At 31.2% G+C, this 26,989-nt stretch overlaps 8 protein-coding genes across 11 annotated transcripts in view; 5 read left to right on the forward strand and 3 right to left on the reverse strand.

Moving 5' to 3' along the window:
* On the reverse strand, positions 1,144–2,322 carry LOC104785630 (abscisic acid receptor PYL4-like). The gene has a single exon (XM_010510886.2). The coding sequence runs from the start codon at positions 2,050–2,052 to the stop codon at positions 1,429–1,431; it is 624 nt and encodes a 207-aa protein (XP_010509188.1). The 5' UTR covers positions 2,053–2,322; the 3' UTR covers positions 1,144–1,428.
* LOC104785631 lies at positions 9,988–12,319 on the forward strand. The gene is made up of 7 exons (XM_010510887.1): positions 9,988–10,066; positions 10,156–10,227; positions 10,376–10,525; positions 10,711–10,875; positions 11,188–11,241; positions 11,403–11,552; positions 11,789–12,319. Exons 1-7 carry the CDS (start codon positions 9,995–9,997, stop codon positions 12,152–12,154), a joined length of 1,029 nt encoding a protein of 342 aa, XP_010509189.1. The 5' UTR covers positions 9,988–9,994; the 3' UTR covers positions 12,155–12,319.
* On the forward strand, positions 12,634–13,304 carry LOC104785632 (uncharacterized protein At5g01610-like). The gene is made up of 2 exons (XM_019245203.1): positions 12,634–12,708; positions 12,945–13,304. The coding sequence occupies exons 1-2, from the start codon at positions 12,634–12,636 to the stop codon at positions 13,302–13,304; spliced, it is 435 nt and encodes a 144-aa protein (XP_019100748.1).
* On the forward strand, positions 14,202–16,388 carry LOC104785634. The gene is made up of 7 exons (XM_019245204.1): positions 14,202–14,262; positions 14,355–14,426; positions 14,578–14,727; positions 14,913–15,077; positions 15,384–15,437; positions 15,597–15,746; positions 16,017–16,388. The coding sequence occupies exons 1-7, from the start codon at positions 14,236–14,238 to the stop codon at positions 16,386–16,388; spliced, it is 990 nt and encodes a 329-aa protein (XP_019100749.1). The 5' UTR covers positions 14,202–14,235.
* LOC104785635 lies at positions 18,297–20,196 on the forward strand. The gene is made up of 6 exons (XM_019245205.1): positions 18,297–18,309; positions 18,449–18,561; positions 18,756–18,920; positions 19,199–19,252; positions 19,415–19,564; positions 19,813–20,196. Exons 1-6 carry the CDS (start codon positions 18,297–18,299, stop codon positions 20,176–20,178), a joined length of 861 nt encoding a protein of 286 aa, XP_019100750.1. The 3' UTR covers positions 20,179–20,196.
* LOC104785636 (uncharacterized protein At5g01610) lies at positions 20,536–21,781 on the forward strand. Its single transcript, XM_010510889.1, has 3 exons — positions 20,536–20,733; positions 21,074–21,128; positions 21,290–21,781. The coding sequence occupies exons 1-3, from the start codon at positions 20,647–20,649 to the stop codon at positions 21,658–21,660; spliced, it is 513 nt and encodes a 170-aa protein (XP_010509191.1). The 5' UTR covers positions 20,536–20,646; the 3' UTR covers positions 21,661–21,781.
* On the reverse strand, positions 22,449–23,779 carry LOC104785637 (40S ribosomal protein S4-3-like). Its single transcript, XM_010510890.2, has 4 exons — positions 23,537–23,779; positions 23,268–23,448; positions 23,073–23,170; positions 22,449–22,950 (listed from the first exon to the last, which is right to left on the reverse strand). Exons 1-4 carry the CDS (start codon positions 23,561–23,563, stop codon positions 22,522–22,524), a joined length of 735 nt encoding a protein of 244 aa, XP_010509192.1. The 5' UTR covers positions 23,564–23,779; the 3' UTR covers positions 22,449–22,521.
* The window catches only part of LOC104785638, a 1,874-nt gene continuing 853 nt past the window's right edge, over positions 25,969–26,989 (reverse strand). The window contains exons 1-3 of one of the 4 annotated variants that reach the window (XR_002037930.1): positions 26,765–26,974; positions 26,426–26,556; positions 25,969–26,336 (exon numbers count right to left, since the gene is read on the reverse strand). Coding sequence is in view for 1 of the 4 variants with exons in the window: in XM_010510892.2 (XP_010509194.1) it covers positions 26,184–26,336; positions 26,456–26,556 (254 nt within the window). In the remaining 3 variants the exon portion in view is untranslated. Of the gene's footprint in view, positions 26,557–26,764; positions 26,975–26,989 lie in introns of those variants that run through there. The other 3 variants (XR_002037931.1, XR_002037929.1, XM_010510892.2) reach the window with 3 other exon arrangements.

The raw sequence follows: 26,989 nt of genomic DNA on the forward strand, positions 1-26,989 counted from the left end.
CATGTTATTCACAATATTAATTAAACATTTAATTGTTTATATTTGTTATATAACTAATGGTAAACTTCGATTATGGTTATTGCAAACATAGAAGTTTGAACAAATTATAAGTATATAGATCGAAGGACAAAGAAAAAAAACTTTCATTGCATACGATTCATGTTTTGTCGATCAATCACATCTTTTTTTGTGGATAGAGAAATGTAGAAACCTCTCGAATATAGGAAAATCACATTTACGTATATATATATTCTAAGAAATCACTTGGAAACGAAACATATCGTGACTCTCGTGATGTAAAAGGACATGCAACTTGCGCTTCTCTATATTTTAAAATTATATCCTTTTGGATTGAGAAGAAGAAGCATAAAGAAAGGAGAGGTAAAGATAAACAATTTGCAACTTGCATTTCCTTTTTTTATTTGGCAGAAGAAAAATATATTAAAAAAGAGAACAGCTTGGCCTTGTTGGGTTATCATTCAAAGCATCGTCCACTTGCAAATTCTTTATTTCTTTAATTTCATCAACATGTTCGTATTTTATTTTGACGGCCATGTTCGTATTTTGTATTCATGTAAATGTTTTGTCCATTTTACGCATGACCTTTTAAGCCTACAAAATTTCCAACTACTCTTTTAATTTAGTTTCTATCATATATATGACAAATAAAAACTCCAAATCTTGATTTCTCTATCAAATGCATTTTTAAAAAAATATATATAAATAAAAGCTCTATCTTTTTTGGGAAGTTGGTAATTTAAAATTATTATGAAATAATAAGAACTTAAATCACCATGGTTATTTTAATTCGTTGTGTAATAAATAAGAAAGTAACAAGTTGGAGGAACTATTTAAATCTTCGTCGAAAGGAGGACATTATATTATGCTCAAATTTAAAGCTGCCTTTAAGAAAAATCATCGAATTTTCTCAAAAGCTGTTTATATAGGACGTAAGATTTAGTGTCGATCGAAACAAAGATGGCCAACGACTCATTGTTATGAGTCATACAAATCTGACTCGAACATTATGCATTGTATGTAACCTTTAGACCGATCATTTGATTAACGCATTTTATGATGATATACTATGCCTACATATAACAAGATTTTTAAAATGAAAAATTATACAATAAACATAATCAATTTATCCTAATTGAATATTATTATCTTTGAGTTGTGAAAGCCGGAATAGGGCTATCCGAATCAGTTCTTTATGGATATAATATAACATACAAAAATGAGAAGAAGTAAATAATAATAGAAGATAAATCATATGCATGAGAGATTAATCCACTAANTTTTTTTTTTTTTTTTTTTTTTTTTTTTTTTCACACATAAGCCGGAAAAACATAGATCACACGACGGCTAAAAATCTAGAAAACGACGTCGGATCTAACGAAACTACTCGACGACGACGACAAAGACTCATTACAGAGACAGCTTCTTCTTGCTCTCCGCCGCTGTATGCTCGGCTATTTTCGCAAGAGATTGAAGATTGCATCGTACGATAACGTCAACGAAGTCACAAGTCTCTTCCTTTGTGTTTCCCGGAGGAACATCAACCACGTAAGATTCCACAACGACGGTACCGGAGATCGGAGAAGGGTGAAGGGTCGTGACGGATCGGTAGTTAGAGAGCCGGTGGTCACCACCAACAACGCTGAAGCTGATGACGTGTTGTTCGTCGTCAAGGATATCGAGTCTCTCGGTGGAGCTCCCGGCAGGGAGGCCAGAAACTACGTGGACTTTACGGAGGCTACCAACGTTACCGCCGTCTCCGCCTATGACGCTACAGCTTTTGAGAAAGTGTTTGTAAGCTTGTGGGTTATCGAAGCGGCGTACAACGGACCATACGGTGGAGATTGGAGCGGAGATCTCTTGTACCACGGCGGAGCAACACTGGTTAGGACCAACCTCGTGCGTGTGAAAACGTGCCGCCGTGGAGTCGCGTGAGAGAGAAGGAAAACGTTTTTGAAACGACGCGATCATCATCGGAATCTGAACGGAATCTCCGTCGGATACGGCGGAGGAAGGACGGTGAACGGCGAGCATGTTGATCTGAGTGATGGTGTCTTCTTGTTTACAAATCTTGATCGATCTTTGATTGATCTTGATCTTGATCTTGATCTTGAATTCTTGATCTCTCTTCTTTGAGATGGTTTTAGGGTTTAGAAAAAGAAGTGAAGGATTTGAAGAGGGAAGGTGTTGTATGGAGGAGAAGTATGTGTATATAAAAAGAAGCAAATCAAACTTTACAGCGACTTGCGAAAAGTTGGGCTGTGCCTTTCGATTTGTGAGAGAGAGAGAGATAGAGTTTTTAATGCAGAGTTCATGTGAGTGGTGATAACGAAAAAACCCGAGCAACTTGCTTAGCGTTAAATTACGGTTTTGGCCCTTAGCTATAGTTGTTGACTTGACTGTTCTATACGATATTTTAATCTGGCAAGTGACCAATATATAATTCTCGTATATCATCAACACTAGTTCTTCTTTTAAAATGGACTAATTAATTTATTCCCAATACGTAGTAGGCAAATAAAATGGTTTAGACTTTTTAGTTGCTTGACCATCAAATTTTCTCTTCTTCTTGGGATGACCAAGATAATCTAGGACGAGATTTGATTTACTAGGCTTTGAAAGTTTTGACGACATTTCGAATGGTTGGATTCAATTCGTCGAAGCCGTATTCAATTATAAAAGCTGAGTAAAAAAATACAATACGACAATCAACAATATTAGTTCGTTTCGCTTTTAAGTTTTTTTTTTTAATTGTTGTTTTCAGTATACAAGGTTCTTAAGAGTTAACCAAGTCGCAAGAAAGTTTTGCTGCATGGGTTCGAGTAATGTTGGCTACAAAGGTTTGAAATTTAAAATGTTTTTTTCCGGTTCCAACAAATTAGTCTTTTTTTCTAGGAAGCTGTAGAAACTGAGGTGCATCTAAGTTATATTTGAAGTATTCAACATGAATACCCCAAAGGCCCAAACTCAACAACTCTCCTTTGATAACTTGAAAGATCTGATTGAAACGTATATCTTGTTGCTTTTGCTTTCATATGAATCAGATCTTCAATATAAAAAGCAAAAGTAGGATCCATTTTAGTATTTTCATCACGAGTATGATATGCATTTTCCATCATGTGATGATATGATACACATAAGATGGAGAAGAGTGAAATAAAAAAAATTGTTTGCTAATCGAAGATGATTGAGATGTGCATAGAGCTAATTTTTTTCTACAAATTAAGTAATACGCATGTTTCATGTGTGTCGATAATACCACGACGGTTGAGATATGCACAGCCTAAAAATTGATGCAATGAAGTACAAAGAGGTTCCAAATCAGAGAATGCCATAGACACAAAAACAAATTATTTTTACTACTTTATCTGTTGTTTATCCTTGCTTTAGAAAAAACTAAACTGAAACCCAAATTTATCTGCAAACTAGGTAATTAGTCCACGCAATGCGTGGTTGTAAGCATAATAGTTTTGATTATATTTCTTAAATTTTCCGAAACTAAAATATTGTTTTACTAATGTATAATCTCAAAAAAATTATACTAATGTATGAATCTCAGAAAAAGTTATAGCAATTTTTCAAAATAACACTCTTGTCAACATTTTTTTGGTATGGTTATTTATTATACAAAATTCAAAATATATAAACTTTTCTATAAATCAAAAATTAGCCAATGCTACAAAAATTGTTACAAATTGATTATCTATATTAATATAAATAATAATATAGAAATTTAAACATTTTCCTTTTTTTTTTGGCAAACAAACATTTTTCTAATATGAGAGAATCTTAATGATCATGTTTTATAGACTTAAACATTGATTTAAAGATTTTTTCTTAATGACATTGTAAACATAAGACTATAGTATAGTAAAATTGAATCAAATAAAATTATCAAAAATTTTAGTAACTACATATAAAATTATTATATATAGAATATTCCTAATTTCAAAGTTTAAAGCAATTAAAATAATTAAAAAATATTAAAATTTTACCAAAAACATTTTTTTCTTGAAAGATAAATATCTTAGTTGGAGGAATGAATGTAAAATTATTGGGTAGGAGTTACATTTGAGTTAAATGGAGTTAAATGGAGTTTTTTTTTTTATCGTCTGGATTTATTATTGATTGCAGATTATTGAGAACTATTACGTATGATTCTACCATGGACAATTCCTTCTGACCCTAATAGATTCACTACATAAACTCTTGCTCCTTTCCTGCTCCACGCTCTTGATGGACACCTTCTTCTTCCTTCAGTTGTATGTAGAACTATGGCGAACATCAATAATTGCTATCACTGGAGATCGTATGTAATTTTGCCTCCTTAAATCTGCACAATTAATAAATCGCATTATCTGGGGCTCGAACCCCAGATCTCCTGGTGTAGAAGCATTAATGAACTCTAGGCCAACCACTGGGCCAAGGGGGCTTCCACCGTTAAATGGAGTTAAATGCCTTTAAAAGTGAGTTAATTATAAATAAATATTTTAATTTATTTTTGACTTAAAAGAAAATGAATACCAAGTGGCTCAATCAAAATTTTAACTTACACTTTTTGATTATTTATTAATATAAACTCAACACTCACACATAATATTCCAAATTGAAAATATTACTTTTGAAGTGACAAACTAAATTAGTTTTTTTTTTTTTTTTAAATTATATGAACTTCAATCTAAAGATTTTTTAAAACCCCAAGAATAACTTCAATTCTTTTGTTTTTGTTTTTTGTTTTTTACTCATCAATTTGACTTATAGTGCTAGATTTCATACTAATGGTTTCATCTTTAGAAGATTTAGTTAAATGACATTTTAATAATTATATTATTTTCTATATTTCACTTCCAGTTAAACATGATTTCTTTTTGGAATCATTTTTTCATTTTGCTTAAATCAAGAAAATCAATTTTTTTATAGTTAAGTTCTTTTTGTTTTCAAAAAACTCAAATCTTAAATAATATAAATATTATATTGATCTTTACATATTTATCTATTGAATCACAAAACAAAATAGACTTTACAAAATAAAATAGAATTTATAAATGGATAATTATATTGATCATTCTAAATTATTAAAAATGATACATGAATATGTGAGATAACCAGAGTACATAATAGAGAATTAGAGATGGATCTTTTCAACTTCATGACCTTATTGTGTGGTGAATATTGTAAGAGTATGAAAAATAATGACTTATAAGATGCTAATCTAAAATAGATAATGAAAATATAAACCTTTTAAAACAGATTCTCAAATAAACTTGATTTTTTGTTAAAACCAACATATGTGAATTTAAATTTAGCTATGGAAATTTTAAAAATAAATATGAATAGATTAAAACGGCAAGAAATATAAAAGAAATATTTTATTTATATATATATAAAATAAAAATTGAAAAAATGTTAATTATATATAATACTTTCTAAATTAAAATTTAGAATCAAACTCTTACAACACATATTAGATATAACGATATTTGATATTGGTGAGAGAGGAGGAGAGAATGATTACTTATAAGATGATAATCTAAATTAGGTAATGGAGATGAATCTTTAAATATAAAAACAATGTAAAATATATATATATATATATATATATATATCATGTAGTCTCTAAAATTAAAATTTAGCATTGAAATTTTACAATGATATTTCATTTGGTCTTTTGTAACCCATACAACAAAAATAAGAAATTGAAAACATAAAAAAAAAACAAAAAATGATTTGAGATATTGTGGAAGAGAATGAGAGAAGTGGAAGAGGATGAGAGAATGTGAAAGCGAGAAAAAAAAAATGCCAATATGAGAGAATGAAGCAATGCTTATTTATATGATAAGAATTGATGGAAGTTACATTTAGAATTATTGGAGTTACAAAAATTATTTATTGTGTTTGAATAAAATTGAATGGTGGAATATGATTAATGCATAATTTATTTTATTTTCAGTTATAATTTTATTTAATGTATGAATTAAATTTATTGTGTTAATTGAGTCTTAAATATTATTTAAAGCAATTAAACAATTAGAAAGCAAATAATAAAAAAAATAGAAAATATTAAATGAAAATCAACCAATAAGGAGAGACCAAAATCTTACTTTTATATATATGATTATAGATATATTTGATTAGAAACTCGAGTATAAACCTAAACCTAGATCATGATCATCTATATTAATTGTGTTTACTTTGCTACTTTGCTGTTCATTTTTTTTTAAACCAAAAATCCAAACCGAAGTCGAACAATTTTTTTATTGAATGCTATTAGAAAGTTTCAACCATCAAATGACATTTTCTCTAAAACATTTAATTCCACATATAACACGGGACAAAACCAATTTATTTAAGTTTAATAAAAATTCACTTTATTTTTTAAAAAATTAATATTAATTTAACAAACTAGATTTTTGTATTTGACACATTTGGTAGGTTTATGAAAGGTGATGTAATATAACTAGGATAATAGCAAGTTCTTATGGAGTTTTTTTTTTCTGATTAAATTGTCGGATATTAGCATTAAAGTTAAACTGGAAAAGTGTTTGGATTGCGGGTTAACCGGTCGGACAGGACTGTTCAAGTTGAATATGAGATAACTATTTTATTATTTCTGGGACGTCCCATAATGATATAAGATTAAAAAAAATTCTTTTATTTTGAAGTTGAAGATTTTGTTATGAAACCAAATTTTTTTGGTAACCAAAATAAATTTTACCAAAAAAATTTACTTTCTAATGGTGAGTCCAAAAGAATTGAGTAGAATTTTTTGTTTCTTCCTTTATGTTGTATTAGTCAACTATTTGTTTTTGTATTTTACAGTTTTAGTAAATTTATCAAAGGTGAAGTGGTATGATTGTAACACATCTGACACAGTTGACCAGAAATGATTTTATTTTGAATAATTTTTTTTTTGTATTTGACACTTTTGGTAAGTAAATAATACTAAAGTGATATGACTTGCAATAAATTTATGTATAATAATAAATTTGTTATTGTTGATCTAAAGTAATTTTATTTTTTGTATTTGACACTTAATTTTGGTAAGTTAGTAAGTGGTAAATGATATGACTAGCAATAAATTTATTAGTAATTGACTCATATTAGTATATATAACGATAAATAATCAAATGAAAAATACAAGTAAAACTTAAAAATGGGTTTACATCTAACACTGGTTTTTTCTTCTTATTTCCTCTTAACGTTAGGTGCCCATGGAAGTATAGATGGACATGAAAAAAAGAATATACAAACACAAGAGCCTGCACTGAACCTTATTGTCTTCCTCTCTTATCAGTATGCTAAATCAACCAATCAAAGGTGTTTCTCTTTTTTTTTTTTATATGCAGAAACACAAGCATCTGTGGTGGTGGGAACTGAAGAGCTTAAGGAACTGAAGACTCTAGAGAGAAAATGATTCGGCTTAAGGAAATAATGTCAAGGAACGCTGCAAATATACCCCAAAGTTGTAAAGAGAATCTGAGATTGTATAGAGCGTATCGACAAACTCGATTCTTTGGACGTTACCACCATTCACCCGGCTTTCAGAAGGCGAAGAATTAACTGACTGGTAGATCTATTTCTCCTTGAGGGTTTAGGCTCTCTCTTAGTATTTCTTACGAAAGATATCCGGCTGATATGTTAATGTGTAATTCTAGAAATATTGATTTAACACGTACATTGGTTACTAAATGGGTTCGGTTGAAACAAAAGTAGATTGACATTTCTAGCTACACATATTCATTTAACATTGTTCGATTGTTCTTTCCCAGATGGCTCTCCCTTTGATCCAAACAGGCCGGCTCAACTTTTCTTGGGACCTGGTGCCCAATTTTTATTTTTTACACAAAACTAAGGTTATAGTTGCAAATTTCAAACTTTTTTTTTTCAACCTAAACATTAATTAAAATAAATTACTAGATTGGTTGCCCAAACTGGAGGAGAGTTGTTTACAAAAATCGTTTCTAACAATAGCAATCTAGAAGAACGAGCTAAACAATCAGCCTTCACATTTGACGTCTTTAGAATTTTGGAAAGGATGAAAGGAGGTAAGAAGGCACTAAGCACCTGGAACTCATCAAGAAGCGTAGAGAAAGCCGGCGACTCCTCTGAAACTTGCACCATTGAAATTAACTCTGCAGAATCCATCTCGAACCTTTGACAAATAATGCCTCTGGAAAGGATACACTCCATCGCCCATAATAATGCTTCCAGCTCCGAATGAAGAGGGGACACACTGCAACATTGACATCTGGCACCCAAAACCAAGGTCTGATTCTCACCATCACCACACCACCATCCTAGACCATAATTTTGTTCTGTAGATTTCCACGAACCATCAACTTAACACTGAATTATCATCTCCGGAATTTGCAAAGGTTCCGTCAAACTAGGCCCACTCCTTGCGGCTATTTGGGCTTCTTCCCACCACAATTGTTCTCGTAAAGACTCATTAATAATATCTATTGGCTCTGATTTTAACTCTTGAAAAACTTATTTATTCCCATCCTTCCATATGAACCAGACCAGCCACATAATTGAACTGTGGGTAGCTCCTAAAGCCATAGGGCCTAACCCTTTCCCATATGACCCTAAATTACAAAATATCTAAAATATATGACCTAAAACCTTAAAGAAAAAAATTAAAAATTCAGGAGACATTGTGCAAAAGCACCTCCTGCACTGCCTCTACGCCAGCCCTGGATCCAAAGATGAATTGCTTCATAGAATCTTGATAATATCTTCCTTTTGATCTGTAAAATACATCAATTTTAATGAAGCATGTCAAGATTCAAATGGCTGAGAAACCTCATTTTGAAGAAGAGAACATATGGATAGCTTCTATGATCATGTAACATAACCCACCAAAAATAATATTAAAATATAAATAATTTAAATAATTGTTTTGTTTCTCTACAATACTATGAACCCTTCTCAAACAAAGTCTCTTAGTGAACTACAATATTATTATGTTCTTTCTGCATTACATAAAACACCGCAGATTGGTTGATATAGCATACAAATAAGAGAAGAAGATGACAAGATTCACATCACAGCAAGCTCTTATGTTTCTCTCAACAATAATGTGAACCCTTCACAAGTTCTTCAAAACAAAAAAGTAGCCAAAAAAAAAAAACAAAATAGTTTTCTGAAACTGAAGGAGCAAAAAAACAATTTAAGCGGCTTGTTGAGCTGAAAGCCTCTTCCTAGCTTCCTCAATAATGGTAAGCTTAATACCTTTTCCTTTTGGAAGTGAAACCCATGGCTTTGTTCCTTTCCCAAGGGTGAACACATTCCCTAACCTCGTTGCAAATTCATGTCCTGTTGTTAAGTCTTGAATATGGATGGTCTCAAGCTTCCCTTTNTCTGAAACTGAAGGAGCAAAAAAACAATTTAAGCGGCTTGTTCAGCACAAAGTCTCTTCCTAGCTTCCCCAATGATGGTAACCTTAATACCTTTTCCTTTCGGAAGTGACACCCATGGCTTTGTTCCTTTCCCAAGGGTGAACACATTCCATAACCTCGTTGCAGATTCATGTCCTGTTGAGTCTTGAATATGGATGGTCTCAAAGCTTCCCTTGTGCTTTTCACGGTTCTTGATCACATCAACACGCCCTCTGTTTCTTCCTCCAGTAACCATCACAACGTTGCCCATATCAATCTTTGAACAAAAATGATTTGATTGACAACAAATTTGTTACCATTGACCAAAGATGATTTTATTTGAATAATTATTTTTTGTATTTGACACTTTTGTTAAGCTAATAATAAGAGGTAACGTAAAGTGATATGATTTACAATAAATTTACATATAATAGTAAATTTTAGTAATATTTTTCTTTTTTTGTCTTTGACACATTTGGTAAGTTAATAAGAGGTAAGTGTTATGACTAGCAATAAATTTATTAGTAGTTGACTCATACTATTAGTATATATATAACGATAAGTAATCAAATGAGAAATACAAGCAAAACTTAAAAATGGGATTACATCTAGCCCTCGTTTTTTCTTCTTATTTGCTGTTAACGTTAGGAGCCAATGGAATTATGGATGTGAGATTCTATAACTTATTCTTTGTTTGTCTATCTCTAAATTTGATCTTTTTCAGTTTAAGAAAATAAAATTTCTATTAACTTTTCAGGATTTCGATTGTGTGGATATATACAAACAACCGGCTTTCCAACATCCAATGTTGAAACACCACAAGATTCAGGTTTGATAGTTAATTTTTTTTTCCAATCATATATGAATAAATGTGGCGAATATACCTTTAATAATTTGAGAATAATTTTAAATAGAAGAGCATATTTCATGATGCAATTCTATTTTTTTTTAACTTAATCTTGTGTGTTATGTTCTAGGAAAATTTCATTTCGAATGAAATCCATAAAAGAAAAGATAATTATAAAATGAATAATCAAAGTTGTCCAAAAGGAATGGTACCAATTTTAAAGCAAAGAATTGGAACTGATAGCGTTCATCTCGACACAATCGAGTATCCTGGCCAACATGTAAATTTTCTTTTTCTATCATGGTTTTATTGAAATATTTATATCATCTCATTTAGTATTTATCTTATTCATAGCACAATAAATTATTATATGTCATCACATTTTTTTCTTCTTTCTAATGTTGTAATTATAATACATGAAATTTTTATTAAAAGTGACAACTTCTTTATTTATGGTATATACAGTTTGCAACAATTGAGACTATATTGGATGGGACCATCTATCGAGGAGCTGAAGCTATTATAAGTATTCATAATTTAACTCTACAAAATAACCAATACAGTAAAAATCAAATTTGGTTAGAAAATGGACCTCGCGATCAACTCAATAGCATACAAGTTGGTTGGGCGGTAAGTTGTTATTAAACTTATAAAATAAAATGAGCACTTTATACAAAGTCATACTATTTAACACAAAGAGCTAAAATTTACAATATATATTTCTATATCTTACATTTATGTAATAAAAGTATATCTAAATACATTAAACTGTATTGAAGAGCATGTATATATCAAGTAAAAGGTACTTAAAATTGTAGAATAAGTATCCACAAATATAAGAATATAACTAATTTATTGTGATCCAATGGAGATTGGAGAATAAGAGTTTGAGTCTATGTTTTTTTAAAACAAACACTTTTATGAATTTTGAATTTTATACAGGTGCATCCAAGATTATATGGTGACAGTTTAACGCGACTTACAATATATTGGACCGTGAGTAAAATAATTATTTTCTTAACTATGTTTCTTTATACATGGCAAACAAACAAATATTTTGTGATTATAAAAAATAATTAAATTCAGACCATTGGTTTGCTTTTATCTATTTTTCTTGCATAATTGTTTACATTTTATTTTATGTTTTAATTTATTAGGCAGATGGCTATAAAAAAACTGGATGCTATAATACAAAATGTCCTGGCTTTGTTCTTGTTACTCGATATAATTGGCTTGGAATGTATTTTGGTAGATACTCTATTAATGGTGGTCAAGAGCGTATTTATGTTCAACCAAAAATTTTTCAGGTAAAAAAGTTATCTAGTTTTTGTTAATAAATAATTTATTTGACAAGAATGATGAAATAGTTTTCTTTATAATAGACATCTTAAATTTCAACTATTTGGTTTTTGCTTCAAAATACTCGAATCCTTCCTCTTTAGAATTTTTGAAGATTTTTTAAAAAATATAGTTTATCTTTACTTTTCTAATAGTAAATTTGAGAGATTTTGTTTAACATTATTTATTTTTTATTATTTATTAGGATGCCATCACCGGAAATTGGGTACTAAAAGTACATGATGAATTAATTGGATATTGGCCCAAAGAGTTATTTACACATTTAAACAACGGAGCTTCTTTATTACGCTTTGGAGGAAATACGTTTCCATCTTCTGATGGAATTAGTCCTCCAATGGGAAATGGTTGTTTTCCTGATTTACCGGAAAGTTCAAATTTTCTATTTGTTAAAGCTAAGGATTCGAACTACCAAACCGTTGAAATTGAAGATGAGAAAACAAAACGCTATGTAGATGCTTATCAGTGTTATAGACTATATTATGGGGGATATGCCGAAAGCACTGGAGTACACTTCAATTATGGAGGACCAGGTGGAAATTGTGGTATTTAATGATTTATGAATCTCGTATCAGTCAAAACTATATTATATGTAGAAGAAATAAAAGTGGCAAAACTATATCTTTATCGTATTCAAAAAGTATTGTAGGCATTGAACAAATTCTATTTTAAAGATAAACGTCACAAAATTTTAATCAAGTTGTAATTTCAAAACACAATTAAAAAGACTAACGACTTTACATTATACATTACTGTTCTTAACTTTGTACGTGCCTACGTGGGTTGTGTCAAGTTGACCAAAGCATTTTTGACTTTTGGAAAAACACGGCAAGGTCAGAGTAAAAACTCGTGTCGTTTTGATTATTCAACGACGAACGTTGTGCTGTTTTTGAGTTTCTCTCAGTGTTAAAAAACACGGTGAGAAAGAAACACAAAAAAAAAAAAATCTTAGACGACGACGAACGAGTCCTCTTCGTTCTCAATCTTTATCTTTTGACGGATTTAAGCTTTACGGAGAAGAGAAGAGAAGATATGGATCAGATACTTAACAAAGTTGGCTCTTATTGGTTAGGGCAAAAGGCTAACAAAGAGTTCAATTCCGTCGGTGTATTTTTTTTACCACTTTCCCTTTCTTTCTTTTATTTATATCTTCAGGACTTTGCTTGCAGGGTTTTTAGTTTCCAGTTTCAGAGCAAAAAAAGTATCGGTCTTTGATTTAGGGTTATTGAGTCCTTTTATGCTTGGTTTTGTGACTTCATCTTTGATATCGAGTTCGAATTTGTGTTTAGTCTGATAGTCCTGTTTTGTCTATGTTCATTTGTTTATAAATGGTTCATTGACAGTTGAATGATGCATCATTCTTGTTCTGTATAGGAAAAATGCAGAAGCCATTACCTGAGTTGCTGAAGGAATTTGGTTTACCAGTTGGGATCTTTCCACAGGATGCTACAAACTATGAGTTCAATGAAGATACAGGTAAATTGACTGTATTCATCCCTGAGACTTGTGCAGTGAGGTTGGGTACAGAGATTCATCGGTCCTGCGGTTTTCAACTACAGAACCAGGAGAAAGGGAAACTAGCAGAAGTGGAAGGTTTGAATACAAAGATGATGATCTGCGTGAAAGTGACTTTTTGTGTGGAACTTTTTGGGGTTGTAACTAAAGTGATTATGTCCGATCAGAACCTCTATCTGGGAACATGACAGAGAGACACGAAAGAGTGAATTACACATATTTATATAAAAAGTGAAGTCAATAATAATAATCTCAATATTTGTAATTTACACATATTTATATAGCATAGGCCTTTGTATCATAGAAAAACATAGCTCACAATAATCTGATAAGATCTTTTTTTCTGGTGCAATCTCAAAAGAAAACAAAAGGAACTCTAAAAACATAAAAGTATGAAAACAAAGTAACTCACCAACAAAAAAGATGCCAAAAAAAAAAAATATATAGTTTTCTGAAACCAAAGGAGCAAAAAAAACAATTTAAGCGGCTTGTTGAGCACAAAGTTTCTTCCTAGCTTCCCCAATAATGGTAACCTTTTCCTTTCGGAAGTGACACCCATGGCTTTGTTCCTTTCCTAAGGGTGAACACATTCCCTAACCTCGTTGCAAATTCATGTCCTGTTGAGTCTCGAATATGGATAGTCTCAACTCTCAAAGCTTCCCTTGTGCTTTTCACGGTTCTTGATCACACCAACACGCCCTATGTTTCTTCCTCCAGTAACCATCACAACGTTGCCCACATCAATCTTTGACCAAAAATGATTTGATTGACAACAAATTTTTTACCATTGACCAAAAATGATTTTATTTGAATAATTAATTTTTTGTATTTGATACTTTTGTTAAGCTAATAAATAAGAGGTAACGTAAAGTGATATGATTTACTATAAATTTATAAATAATAGTAAATTTTAGTAATATTTTTATTTTTTTCTCTTTTGACATATTTGGTAAGTTAATAAGAGGTAAGTGTTATGAGTTATGACTAGCAATAAATTTATTAGTCGTTGACTCATATTATTAGTACATATATAAGGATAAGTAATCAAACGAGAAATACAAGTAAACCTTAAAAATGGGATTATATCTAGCGCTCATTTTTTCTTCTTATTTGCTGTTAATGCTAGGGGCCAATGAACCTATGGATGTGAGATTCTATAACTTATACTTTTTTTTTTGTCTATTCTCTAAATTTGATATTTTCAGTTTAAGAAAAGAAAAGTTCTATTAACTTTTCAGGATTTCGATTGTGTGGATATATACAAACAACCGGCTTTCCAACATCCAATGTTGAAACACCACACGATTCAGGTTTGGTACTTAATTTTGTTTTCAATCATCTATGAATAAATGTGGCAAAAATACCTTTAATGATTGGAGAATAATTTTAAAGAGAAGAGCATATTTCATGATGCAATTCAATTTTTCAACTTCATCTCGTTATTCATGTGTTATGTTATAGGAAAATTTCATTTCGAATGAAATCCATAAAAGAAAAGATAATTATAAAATGAATGATCAAAGTTGTCCAAAAGGAATGGTACCAATTTTAAAGCAAAGAGATGGAACTGATAACGTTCATCTTGACACGATCGAGTATCCTGGTCAACATGTAAATTTTCTTTTTCTATCATGGTTTTATTGAAATATTTATATTATCTCATTTAATATTTATCTTATTCATAGCACAATAAATGACTATATGTCACCACATTTTTTTTCTTCTTCCTAACGTTGGAATTATAACACATGAAAAAATTTTAATAGTGACAAATTCTTTATTTATGGTATATACAGTTTGCAACAATTGAGACTATATTGGATGGGACCATCTATCGAGGAGCTGAAGCTTATATAAGTATTCATGATTTAACTATACAAAATAACCAATACAGTAAAAATCAAATTTGGTTAGAAAATGGACCTCGCCATCAACTTAATAGCATACAAGTTGGTTGGGCGGTAAGTTATTATTAAACTTATGAAATACAATCTGCACTTTATACAAAGTCATACTATTTAACACAAAGAGCTAAAATTTACAATCTATATTTCTATATATTACATTTATGTAATAAAATTGTATCTAATAACATTTAACTGTATTTAAGAGCATGTATTTATTAAGTAAAAGGTACCTAAATTGTAGAATAAGTATCCACAAATATAAGAATATAACTAATTTATTGTGATCCAATGGAGAACAAGAGTTTGAGTCTATGTTTTTTTTTTAAACAAACACTTTCATGAATTTTGGATTTTATAAAGGTGCATCCAAGATTATATGGTGACAGTTTAACGCGATTTACAATATTCTGGACTGTGAGTAAATTTTTTTTCTCTTAACTATGTTTCTTTATACATGGCAAACAAACAAATATTTTGTGATTATAAAAATAATTAAAGTCAGACCATTGGTTTGCTTTTATCTATTTTTCTTGCATAATTGTTTACATTCTATTTTATGTTTTAATTTATTAGGCAGATGGCTATAGAAAAACTGGATGCTATAATACAAAATGTCCTGGCTTTGTTCTTGTTACTCGATATAATTGGCTCGGAATGTATTTTGGTAGATACTCTATTAATAGTGGTAAAGAGAGTGTTTATGTTCAACCGAAAAATTTTCAGGTAAAAAGCTATCTACTTTATGTTAATAAATAATTTATTTGACAAGAATGATGAATTATTTTTCTTTATAATAAACATCTTAAATTTCAACAATTTGGTTTTTGCTTCAAAATACTTGAATCTTTCCTCTTTAGAAGTTTTAGAAGTTTTTTTAAATATAGTTTATTTTTACTTTTCTTATTCAAATCACATATATAATTGTAAATTTGAATCCTTCCTACTTTTTAAATATAGTTTGTTTAATATTTCTTATCTTTTAATATTTATTAGGATCGCTTCACCGGAAATTGGATAGTAGAAGTATATGATGAATTAATTGGATATTGGCCCAAAGAGTTATTTACACATTTAAACAACGGAGCTTCTTTGTTACGCTTTGGAGGAAATACGTTTCCATTTCCTAATGGAATTAGTCCTCCAATGGGAAATGGTCATTTTCCAGTTGTTGATATACAAAAAAGTTCAAATTTTATGTTTGTTAAAGCTAAGGACTCAAACTACCAAACCGTTGAAATTGAAGATGAGAAAATAAGACGCTACGTGGATGCTTATCAGTGTTATAGACTATATTATGGGGGATATAGCAAAAGCACTGGAGTAGTCTTCACTTATGGAGGACCAGGTGGAAATTGTGGTATTTAATGATTTATGAATCTTGTATCAGTCAAAACTATATTATATGTAGAAGAAATAAAAGTTGGCAAAACTATATCTTTATCGTATTCAAAAAGTATTGTAAGTATTGAAAAAATTCTATTTTAAAGATAAACGTAACAAAATTTTAATTTAAGTTGTAATTTCAAAACACTAAAAAAAGACTAACGACTTTACAATTTACATTATACATTACTGTTCTTAACTTTGTACGTGGGTTGTGTCAAGTTGACCAAAGCGTTTTTTGACTTTTGGAAGAACACGGCAAGGTGACAAGGTCATAGTGAAAACTCGTGTCGTTTTGATTATTCAACGATGAACGTTGTGCTGTTTTTGAGTTTCTCTCAATGGTAAAAAGCACGGTGAGAATGAAACACAAAAAAAAAAAAAAAAAAAACCTTAGACGAGGACGAACGAGTCCACCCTCATACGCAGAAGTCTTCGTTCTCTCTCTCTATCTTTCAACGGATTTAAGCTTTACGGAGAAGAGGAGAGAAGATATGGATCAGATACTTAACAAAGTTGGCTCTTATTGGTTAGGGCAAAAGGCTAACAAAGAGTTCAATTCCTGAGACTGCGGTTGGGTACAGAGATTCATCGGTCCTGCGGTTTTCAACTACAGAACCAGTAGAAAGGGAAACTAGCAGAAGTGGAAGGTTTGAAAACAAGATGATGATCTGCGTGAAAGTGACTTTTTGTATGGAACTTTTTGGGGGTTGTAACTAAAGTGATTATGTCCGATCAGAACCTTTATCTGGGAACATGACAGAGAGACACGGAAGAGTGAACACATAATATAAAAAGTGAAGTCAATGATAATCTCAATATTTGTAATTTTCAAGCATATTGAAGAATCCAAATTCGAAACGTAAGGCCTTTGTATCATAGGAAAACAGAGCTCACAATAATTTGATAGGATCTTTTCTTCAGGTGTAATCTCAAAAGAAAACAAAAGGAACTCTAAAGACATAAAAGTATGAAAACAAAGTAACAAAAAAAAAGATGCCAAAAAAAAAAACAAAATAGTTTTCTAAAACTGAAGAAGCAAAAAAGCTCTTTTCCCAAGGGTGAACAATGATGGTAAGTTGGTAACCTTAATTAATACCTTTTCCTTTCGGAATTGACGACACCCACGGCTTTGTTCCTTTCCCAAGGGTGAACACATTCCCTAACCTCGTTGCAAATTCATGTCCTGTTGTTGAGTCTTGAATATGGATGGTCTCAAAGCTTCCCTTGTGCTTTTCACGGTTCTTGATCACATCAACACGCCCTCTGTTTCTTCCTCTAGTAACCATCACAACGTTGCCAACATCAATCTTTGACCAAAAAATGATTTGATTGACAACAAATTTGTTACCATTGACCAAAAATGATTTTATTTGAATAATTATTTTTTTGTATTTGACACTTTTGTTAAGCTAATAATAAGAGGTAACCTAAAGTGATATGATTTACAATAAATTTATATATAATAGTAAATTTTAGTAATATTTTTCTTCTTTTTTTGTCTTTGACACATTTGGTAAGTTAATAAGAGGTAATTTTATGACTAGCAATAAATTTATTAGTAGTTGACTCATATTATTAGTATATATATAACGATAAGTAATCAAATACAAAGTAAAACTTGAAAATGGGATTACATCTAGCACTCGTTTTTTCTTCTTATTTGCTGTTAACGCTAGGGGCCAATGGAACTATGGATGTGAGATTCTATAACTTATACTTTGTTTGTCTATTCTCTAAATTTGATATTTTCAGTTTAAGAAAAGAAAAATTCTATTAACTTTTCAGGATTTCGATTGTGTGGATATATACAAACAACCGGCTTTCCAACATCCAATGTTGAAACACCACAAGATTCAGGTTTAGTAGTTAATTTTTTTTCAATCATATATGAATAACTGTGGCAAAAATACCTTTAATGAATGGAGAATAATTCTTAATAGAAGAGCATATTTCATGATGCAATTCTATTTTCTTTAACCTAATCTCGTGTGTTATGTTATAGAAAATTTTCATTTCGAATGAAATCCAAAAAAGAAAAGATAAATATAAAATAAATGATCAAAGTTGTCCAAAAGGAATGGTACCAATTTTAAAGCAAAGAAATGGAACTGACAGCATTCATCTCGACACGATCGAGTATCCCGGCCAACATGTAAATTTTCTTTTTCGATCATGGTTTTATTGAAATATTTATATCATCTCATTTAATATTTATCTTATTCATAGCACAATAAATGATTATATATGTCATCACATTTTTTTCTTCTTATTTCTAATTAATGTTGTAATTATAATACATGAAACTTTTATTAAAAGTGATAACTTCTTTATTTATGGTATATACAGTTTGCAACAATTGAAAATATATTGGATGGGACCATCTATCGAGGAGCTGAAGCTTATATAAGTTTTCATAATTTAACTCTACAAAATAACCAATACAGTAAAAGTCAAATTTGGTTAGAAAATGGACCTCGCGATCAACTCAATAGCATACAAGTTGGTTTGGCAGTAAGTTGTTATTAAACTTATACAATAAAATGTGCACTTTCTACAAAGTCATACTATTTAACACAAAGAGCTAAAATTTACAATATATATATATATATTACATTTATGTAATATATTTAAGAGCATGTATATATCAAATAAAAGGTACTTAAAATTGTAGAATAAGTATCCTTAAATATAAGAATATAACTAATTTATTGTGATCCAATGGAGAGTAAGAGTATGAGTCATGTTTTTTTTTAAAATGAACACTTTCATGAATTTTGAATTTTATACAGGTGCATCCAAAATTATATGGGGACAGTTTAACGCGACTTACAATATACTGGACCGTGAGTAAATTAATTATTTTCTTAACTATATTTCTTTATACATGGCAAACAAACAAATATTTTGTGATTATAAAAAATAATTAAAATTCAGACCATTGGTTTGCTTTTATCTATTTTCCTTACATAATTGTTTACATTCTATTTTATGTTATAATTTATTAGGCAGATGGCTATAAAAAAACTGGATGCTATAATACAAATTGTCCTGGCTTTGTTCTTGTTACTCGATATCATTGGCTCGGAATGTATTTTGGTAGATCCTCTAATGATGGTGGTCAAGAGAGTATTTATGTTCAACCAAAAATTTTTCAGGTAAAAAGTTATCTACTTATGTTAATAAATAATTTATTTGACAAGAATGATGATAAATTTTTCTTTATAATAAACATCTTAAATTTCAAAAATTTGGTTTTTGCTTCAAAATACTCTAATCCTTCCTCTTTAGAATTTTTAAAATTTTTTTTATATAGTTTATTTTTACATTTCTTATTCAAATCACATATATAATTTTAAATTTGAGAGATTTTGTTTAATATTTTTTATCTTTTAATATTTATTAGGATGGATTCACTGGAAATTGGGCACTAAAAGTACATGATGAATTAATTGGATATTGGCCCAAAGAGTTATTTACACATTTAAACGACGGAGCTTCTTTGTTACGATTTGGAGGAAATACGTTTACATCTTCTAGTAAAATTAGTCCTCCGATGGGAAATGGTTGTTTTCCTGATTTACCGGAAAGTTCAAATTTTCTGTTTGTTAAAGCTAAGGATTCGAACTACCAAACCGTTGAAATTGAAGATGAGAAAACAAGACGCTACGTAGATGCTTATCAGTGTTATAGACTATATTATGGGGGATATGCGGAAAGCACTGGAGTACACTTCTATTATGGAGGACCAGGTGGAAATTGTGGTATTTAATGATTTTTGAATCTTGTATCAGTCAAAACTATATTATATGTAGAAAGAAATTAAAGTTGGCAAAACTATATCTTTATCGTATTCAAAAAGTATTGAAAAAATTCTATTTTAAAGATAAACGTAACAAAAGTTTAATTTAAGTTGTAATTTCAAAACACAAAAAAAAAAACTAACGACTTTACATTATACATTACTGTTCTTAACTTTGTACGTGGGTTGTGTCAAGTTGACCAAAGCATTTTTGACTTTTGGAAAAACACGGCAAGGTCAGAGTAAAAACTCGTGTCGTTTTGATTATTCAACGACGAACGTTGTGCTGTTTTTGAGTTTCTCTCAGTGTTAAAAAACACGGTGAGAAAGAAACACAAAAAAAAAAAAGAAATCTTAGACGACGACGAACGAGTCCTCTTCGTTCTCAATCTTTATCTTTCGACGGATTTAAGCTTTACGGAGAAGAGAAGAGAAGATATGGATCAGATACTTAACAAAGTTGGCTCTTATTGGTTAGGGCAAAAGGCTAACAAAGAGTTCAATTCCGTCGGTGACGATTTCAATGTATTTTTTTCAATCACTTTCCCTTTCTTTCTTTTATATCTTCAGAACTTTGCTTTCAGGGTTTTCAGTTTCAGAGCAAAAAGTATCGGTCTTTGATTTAGGGTTTTTGATTTTTAAGGTTCTTGAGGCCTTTTATGCTTTGGTTTTGTGAACAAGTATGCTTAGGAATGGTTATTTGAGTTGCCATAGAGAGAAAGAATTGGTTCTTGAATTCCATTTTTAATAGTTAATTCTGCAATCTGTATTTTATGGTAACAAGTTTATTACTTTTGATCTTCTGAGACACAAATATTTTTCTTGAGTACTGATGATATTTTTTTGGTTGGATTCATTCTTGCAGTCATTGTCTAGCAGTATTGAAGGAGGTACCAAGTGGTTGGTCAACAAACTCAAAGGTTTCATAAGTTTCTTTGTATTTTGTGACTTTCACATGCTCTTTATCTTTGATATCGAGTTCGAATTTGTGTTTAGTCTGATAGTCCTGTTTTGTCTATGTTCATTGTTTTATAACTGGTTCATTGACAATTGAATGATGCATCATTCTTGTTCTGTATAGGAAAAATGCAGAAGCCATTACCTGAGTTGCTGAAGGAATTTGGTTTACCAGTTGGGATCTTTCCACAGGATGCTACAAACTATGAGTTCAATGAAGATACGGGTAAATTGACTGTATTCATCCCTGAGACTTGTGAGGTTGGGTATAGAGATTCATCGGTTCTGCGGTTTTCAACTACGGTAACTGGTTACCTGGAGAAAGGGAAACTAGCAGAAGTGGAAGGTTTGAAAACAAAGGTGATGATTTGGGTGAAAGTGACTTGTATCTCAGCAGATACATCGAAGGTATATTTCACGGCAGGGATGAAGAAAAGCAGGAGCAGAGATGCTTATGAGGTTATACGGCCTGGTGTTGGTGTTGATAAATTCTAGCTTATGGATCAGTTTATGCTTACAATAATAAAAACAACTGCCTAAGTAATGTTTATGTGTGTACGGTGTACTCCTTGTGTCAAACTATATCTGATTAATCAAAGTTTTACTTTTATATGTATGAGAATGTTGGTACTTGCTACATTTTACAATAGATATAATAAGTAGAGAGTAGCAAATGGGTAGTGTGAATTAGTGTTGGTCATGGAGTAGCTTGAAAGAAGGATTATGAAGCTTCACAAGTGGACCAACAAATAGCAGCAGCAGGAGCTTGGAATAACATACCTGGAACCCTTCTATACTCATATCTCTTCACCACACTATCACTTTCCCAATCAAACTCATCGCATATCTCTCGCAAACCCCCTTCACTGCCAAACTAACCACTCACACTACTAACTTTTAGGTCTTGAGAGTGTCCAGGGGAAACATGGCCATGTGTTCAACTGATCCTCCAATGAACCGGTGATCATGAACTCCCAAGAGTTCATCTTGAGATGAGTGGGCCAAGATTTGGAACTTTTTGGGGGTTGTGACTATAGTGATTATGTCCGATCAGAACCTCTATTTGGGAACATGACAGAGGGATACTGAAGAGTGAATAATCTCAAAATTTGTAAATTTCAAGCATATAGAAGTTGAAGAATCCAAATTCAAAACGCAAGGCATTTGTATCCTAGAAAAACAGAGCTCTAATAATCTGATAGGATATTTTCTTCTGGTGTAATTTCAAAAGATTACAAGTCTGAAAACAAAAGGAACTCTAAAGACATAAAAGTCTGAAAACAAACTCATAACCAAAAAAGGAGGTGCCAGAAAAACAAAACACAGTTTTCAGAAACTGAAGGAGAACAATACAGTTTAAGCGGCTTGTTGAGCTGAAAGCCTCTTCCTAGCTTCCTCAATGATGGTAAGCTTAATACCTTTTCCTTTCGGAAGTGACACCCATGGCTTTGTTCCTTTCCCAAGGGTGAACACATTCCCTAACCTCGTTGCAAATTCATGTCCTGTTGAGTCTTGAATATGGATGGTCTCAAAGCTTCCCTTGTGCTTTTCACGGTTCTTAATCACACCAACACGCCCTCTGTTTCTTCCTCCAGTAACCATCACAACGTTGCCCACATCAAACTTGATAAACTCAACAATCTTGTTCGCCTCAAGGTCGAGCTTGATAGTGTCATTAGGCTTGATAAGCGGGTCGGGGTAACGGATAGTGCGACCATCGTAGGTGTTCAGGTAGGGAATACCCTTCTGACCAAACTGGATAGATCTCACTTTGCACAGCTTGAACTGCACCAACCAAAGATTGAAACTAGTTAGGAGTAGGACTAACAGTTTATAACAAACAAAGCTGTGATCATCATACAATTCTATGAAGTACAATGTAATATAAGGGATTCAGGCAAACAAACCTTTGCCTCCTCATCCCTGATGGAATGAAGACGGAAACGTCCCTTGGTGTCATACAGAAGACGGAAGCTTTCATTTGTTTTTGGGATAGACACAACATCTGCAAAAGAACAAAAACGCATAGGATTGCCACTTTGAGTCACTGATCATGGAAGCTTGTGTGAAAACCAAATATAAGACATTTACCCTGAACTCACCCATGAAACCAGCAGGGTATGTCTTGTCAGTTCTCACTTTCCCGTCAACTTGGATATGCCTTTGCATCAAGATAGAAATCACCTCACGGTATGTCAAAGCATACTTCAATCTATTACGGATGATAAGAACAAGGGGAAGGCACTCCCTCGACTTGTGTGGTCCAGAAGATGGTTTGGGAGCCTGCTCATTGAGATAAAGCATCAGTCAGTGAGTAAACACATAATCAAAATGAATGAAATGTAAGATTCAAGTAAAGTGATGGACTTACAAAGGCACCACCAAGTTTGTCAAGCATCCAATGCTTAGGGGCATTAAGCCTCTTCAAATGCTTCTTCAATCCCCTTGCCTGCAGAAACAAAAATAACGTTTGATATAAAATGTTAAACGACGTTCCTTAAAACATCATCTTCATTCAAGCTCCACCATTTAAAAAAGGCCAATCCTTTGAAAGAACACAAAGCTTTCGCCACATAAAGCTCATTCAAAGACTTCAAAAGTCATTTAAAAAAAAAAAGTAAAAAACAGAAAATAGATCAATCCAAAACCCATAATGCAGACCCAATGATAACACAATTTAGCTTAGAAACAACAAATGACAAAAAAAAAAAAATCCCAGAACCAAATCAGAAAATCTAAAGAGAAGGTACACGCAGACATGCCACTGGAAGCAGAGTAAACACTTAGCTCGACCTCAACAGATAGAAGCAAAATTACAAACTTTGTACACTCTATTTATCTTCTTCATACAGTCATTCTCCGTGGCTATTTTTGTCCTTTTCCTTTGAGCTCGATTGTTCATCCTCCACGTACGCATTATTCTTTTAATTTAGGAGAGAGTGGTTGATTGTTTGAATTGTGATGCTTATGGTAAGTCTTGGGAAGAATGTTCATTGAGTCTATTTTGGTTTCACTTGCTGGTGGAAGCTAAGTCAGTTTCTGATAAGTTCTTCAGTTAGTAGGTTGTTTGGTAGATTAGATTGTTGTTCTTTTTATGTGTTCTTGTGAAGAGTTTCGTTTCTTTTTGTTTGGTTTATCTATTTGTTAAGTTGATTTCTATGAATCTAAAAGATTAAACTGTGTTGGTTTCAAATTTTAGTATTTCAGTTTTACCATTGTTTTCTTTTCCTGTATATTTCAAAGTTTTTTTACTGGTTTTGATGTTTGCGGCTGATGCTTTATCTTAGAATCATGTAGATTAAAATTTCTGATAGTGATATTTTTATGTTTTTTATATTTATTTTGTCACCAAAATACTTACGTTCTGGAAAATTAAATAAAAAGAGTGGGCTTATAAAACTGGATAAAATCTACTTAGGGGGGTGTATTCAACTTGACATTTTAAGTGATTTGTGTAAAAGTTACAAATCTTATGTTATTCAATCATGAATTTTAAAAAGTCTTTTGAAATCCACTGTTATTGAAATGATGATTTTAAAATCTACTTTAAAATCCACTGTTATTCAAAACAGTTTGTGTATTTGGATTTTAATAAGTTGTAGGGATTTTAGAGGATTTGAGAGGATTTGTTTAGTTAAAAATACACAAATCCAAATCTTATGGTTTTAGGTGGGATTTCAAAGAATTTTACTATAAATCATATCAACTTCCCTAAAATCTATCAAAATTTCAAATTTTCTAAATCTCATCAAATCCTCCAAAATCATTATTTCAATACACCCCCCTTAATTTCAAATTGGAAACAAAGCCACAAAATTTGTTGAAAATTATGCTGATGTGGAGCTCTCTAATGAGAGAAAATATATATATAAATTACCGAAACTAAAGGAACACAGCCATAAATCATGTATCCTTAATTTAGGCAGTAGGCACCAACAATATTCATTAACTAAAAAATCTGATTAAATTATAGTATATTATATATTAGGAAAGACGTTGTTTTCATCTTAAACCTAGCTAGTAGCTAGAGACATCACATTAAACAAAAATCTTTGTTTAAAAACAATTAAAATCTCCAATTGTTTGTTCATGGTAGTCCAAAAATAGTTAAAACTTATGCTGGTTTCAGTCTATTTCGTTTGTTGATTTTTCTTATCCGTCAATTTTTGAATGTCAAAAAGGGTATACTTTTTTGCAGACACTCTTTAGATATGGAAAAAAATTGTTTTGTAAAACAGTATTTATTATAGATAGACGATGTTTTTAACATTCTATATGTTAAAATAACTACATCTTCTTATCACACAGCTATAAAAACGAATGAGAATGCACGTAGATAAAGTTGAATTCTAACTTTTCATATGATAAAGCTGAATTAACATGTCAAACAAAATAGATGAGTGGTCCTACAACTTTGCTGGATCCAATCGTTCCATAATATATGACTCTGTACTATGTTCGCAAACAACGTAATATGAAATTTCAGACTTGAAGTTTAATTAACTTGTTCTGGTCTGTGTTTCTTATTTTTCCCCAAGTTTGCGTGTTCCATCGGTAGTATGTTAGTAGGGGTTGTTAAATTTTATATGAATTAATTGTGTGTTTTTTTAAATATAAGAAACCATGATCTTTTAGATAAAATTATCTTATTTATTGATAGGTTCTTATTTTGGGTCTTTTTTTTTTGAAAATATTGTTTTTTAAAATTTTTAAATTTTAATTAGAATAGAAGTGGTATAAATGTGTAAATATTTAAAATTTTATAAAATTAGAAAATATTGCATTTTAATTAATTTTCAAACATACAAAACATAAAACATATTACAATAGAAAGAGCATTTAGAATCACAAAACCAAAGTTTGAGACACTGACTAGTGGCTATCCTATAACCAAGAATTATTCATGTAGGCAACAATCACATTAACAGCAGAGGTAAAATACTACAAACATCAAATCCAATGTTTGAGAATCCTAAACTACAAACATCAAAGACAATATATATATATATATATAAGGCTCATAGGCTTCCACAACTGTCACAAGATTTAGTCCTGCAGGGCACATAGGCTTCCACAAACTTAAACAAAATATGCAGTACCTGCAGTACACGAGAAGCTGTAGCTGCAGCTCTTTTGTAGTCTTTCTTAGCAAAAGCGCTCGCTAGTATTGCCTTCAGAAACGAAAGTCATCGAATGATCATCTGAATATGAATACATCAAGAGAATCTAAAAGAAACACAATAAGACACAGGACGCAAACCATTTACTACAACAATGTTTTGGGGACTACTTGTTTGCTGCAGCGAGTTCTGCAGTGATAATGAAACTTGATTTCCCAGCTTGTCTCAAGTACTGAACATCTCCATTCATCAGCTTCACTTGTCACTTCTTCTGTATATGACAAGTGATTTAGAATGCTAAAACTTATATAAATACATGCCAAAACTAAAGTCTACAGCTCACTTAAACTCTGAATTGAAAAGAACAATAAACACCCTATCATCACCATCTACCAGAAATCACCTTATCATGTCCTCAAGTGATATTTTATATGAACACCAAATTTAAAAAGTGCGAGTGTAGTAGAAGTAATACATACCATTCCTGCCAAAAAGCCTAGAATGTTGAACAACCTACATAAACGGGGACAGAAGACTAAATTCAACATCATGGGTATCTTCAAAGTGACTTTAGCAAGTTCAAGTATCAAATTCCAAGTTTTCTCCAACAATGAAGATCTCAATCAGGCTCTACTGGCTCATTTCTTGTTTAAATATCTCGCTCATGTACTGATATAACAATTGCAAGTTCACCTGCATAATGA

Source organism: Camelina sativa, chromosome 5, assembly GCF_000633955.1.
Source record: "Camelina sativa cultivar DH55 chromosome 5, Cs, whole genome shotgun sequence".
In the NCBI taxonomy this organism is placed as follows: domain Eukaryota; kingdom Viridiplantae; phylum Streptophyta; class Magnoliopsida; order Brassicales; family Brassicaceae; genus Camelina; species Camelina sativa.

Bases quoted from the DNA above. Each gene is read 5' to 3' on its own strand.
- LOC104785636 (XM_010510889.1), top strand. From the start codon at position 20,647: ATGGATCAGATACTTAACAAAGTTGGCTCTTATTGGTTAGGGCAAAAG. The intron at 20,734-21,073 runs GTATTTTTTTCA...TCATTCTTGCAG, and splicing joins CCGTCGGTGACGATTTCAAT to TCATTGTCTAGCAGTATTGA. The intron at 21,129-21,289 runs GTTTCATAAGTT...TGTTCTGTATAG, and splicing joins GTTGGTCAACAAACTCAAAG to GAAAAATGCAGAAGCCATTA.
- LOC104785632 (XM_019245203.1), top strand. From the start codon at position 12,634: ATGGATCAGATACTTAACAAAGTTGGCTCTTATTGGTTAGGGCAAAAG. The intron at 12,709-12,944 runs GTATTTTTTTTA...GTTCATTGACAG, and splicing joins AAGAGTTCAATTCCGTCGGT to TTGAATGATGCATCATTCTT.
- LOC104785635 (XM_019245205.1), top strand. The intron at 18,562-18,755 runs GTAAATTTTCTT...TGGTATATACAG, and splicing joins TCGAGTATCCCGGCCAACAT to TTTGCAACAATTGAAAATAT. The intron at 19,565-19,812 runs GTAAAAAGTTAT...AATATTTATTAG, and splicing joins TTCAACCAAAAATTTTTCAG to GATGGATTCACTGGAAATTG.
- LOC104785634 (XM_019245204.1), top strand. From the start codon at position 14,236: ATGCTAGGGGCCAATGAACCTATGGAT. The intron at 14,728-14,912 runs GTAAATTTTCTT...TGGTATATACAG, and splicing joins TCGAGTATCCTGGTCAACAT to TTTGCAACAATTGAGACTAT. The intron at 15,747-16,016 runs GTAAAAAGCTAT...AATATTTATTAG, and splicing joins TTCAACCGAAAAATTTTCAG to GATCGCTTCACCGGAAATTG.
- LOC104785637 (XM_010510890.2), bottom strand. From the start codon at position 23,563: ATGCTTGACAAACTTGGTGGTGCCTTT. The intron at 23,171-23,267 runs GTGAGTTCAGGG...GTTCTTTTGCAG, and splicing joins ATACCCTGCTGGTTTCATGG to ATGTTGTGTCTATCCCAAAA. The intron at 22,951-23,072 runs GTTTGTTTGCCT...TGGTTGGTGCAG, and splicing joins TCAGGGATGAGGAGGCAAAG to TTCAAGCTGTGCAAAGTGAG.
- LOC104785630 (XM_010510886.2), bottom strand. From the start codon at position 2,052: ATGCTCGCCGTTCACCGTCCTTCCTCCGCCGTATCCGACGGAGATTCC.
- LOC104785631 (XM_010510887.1), top strand. From the start codon at position 9,995: ATGGGATTACATCTAGCCCTCGTTTTTTCTTCTTATTTGCTGTTAACG. The intron at 10,067-10,155 runs GTGAGATTCTAT...TTAACTTTTCAG, and splicing joins GAGCCAATGGAATTATGGAT to GATTTCGATTGTGTGGATAT. The intron at 10,228-10,375 runs GTTTGATAGTTA...GTTATGTTCTAG, and splicing joins TGAAACACCACAAGATTCAG to GAAAATTTCATTTCGAATGA.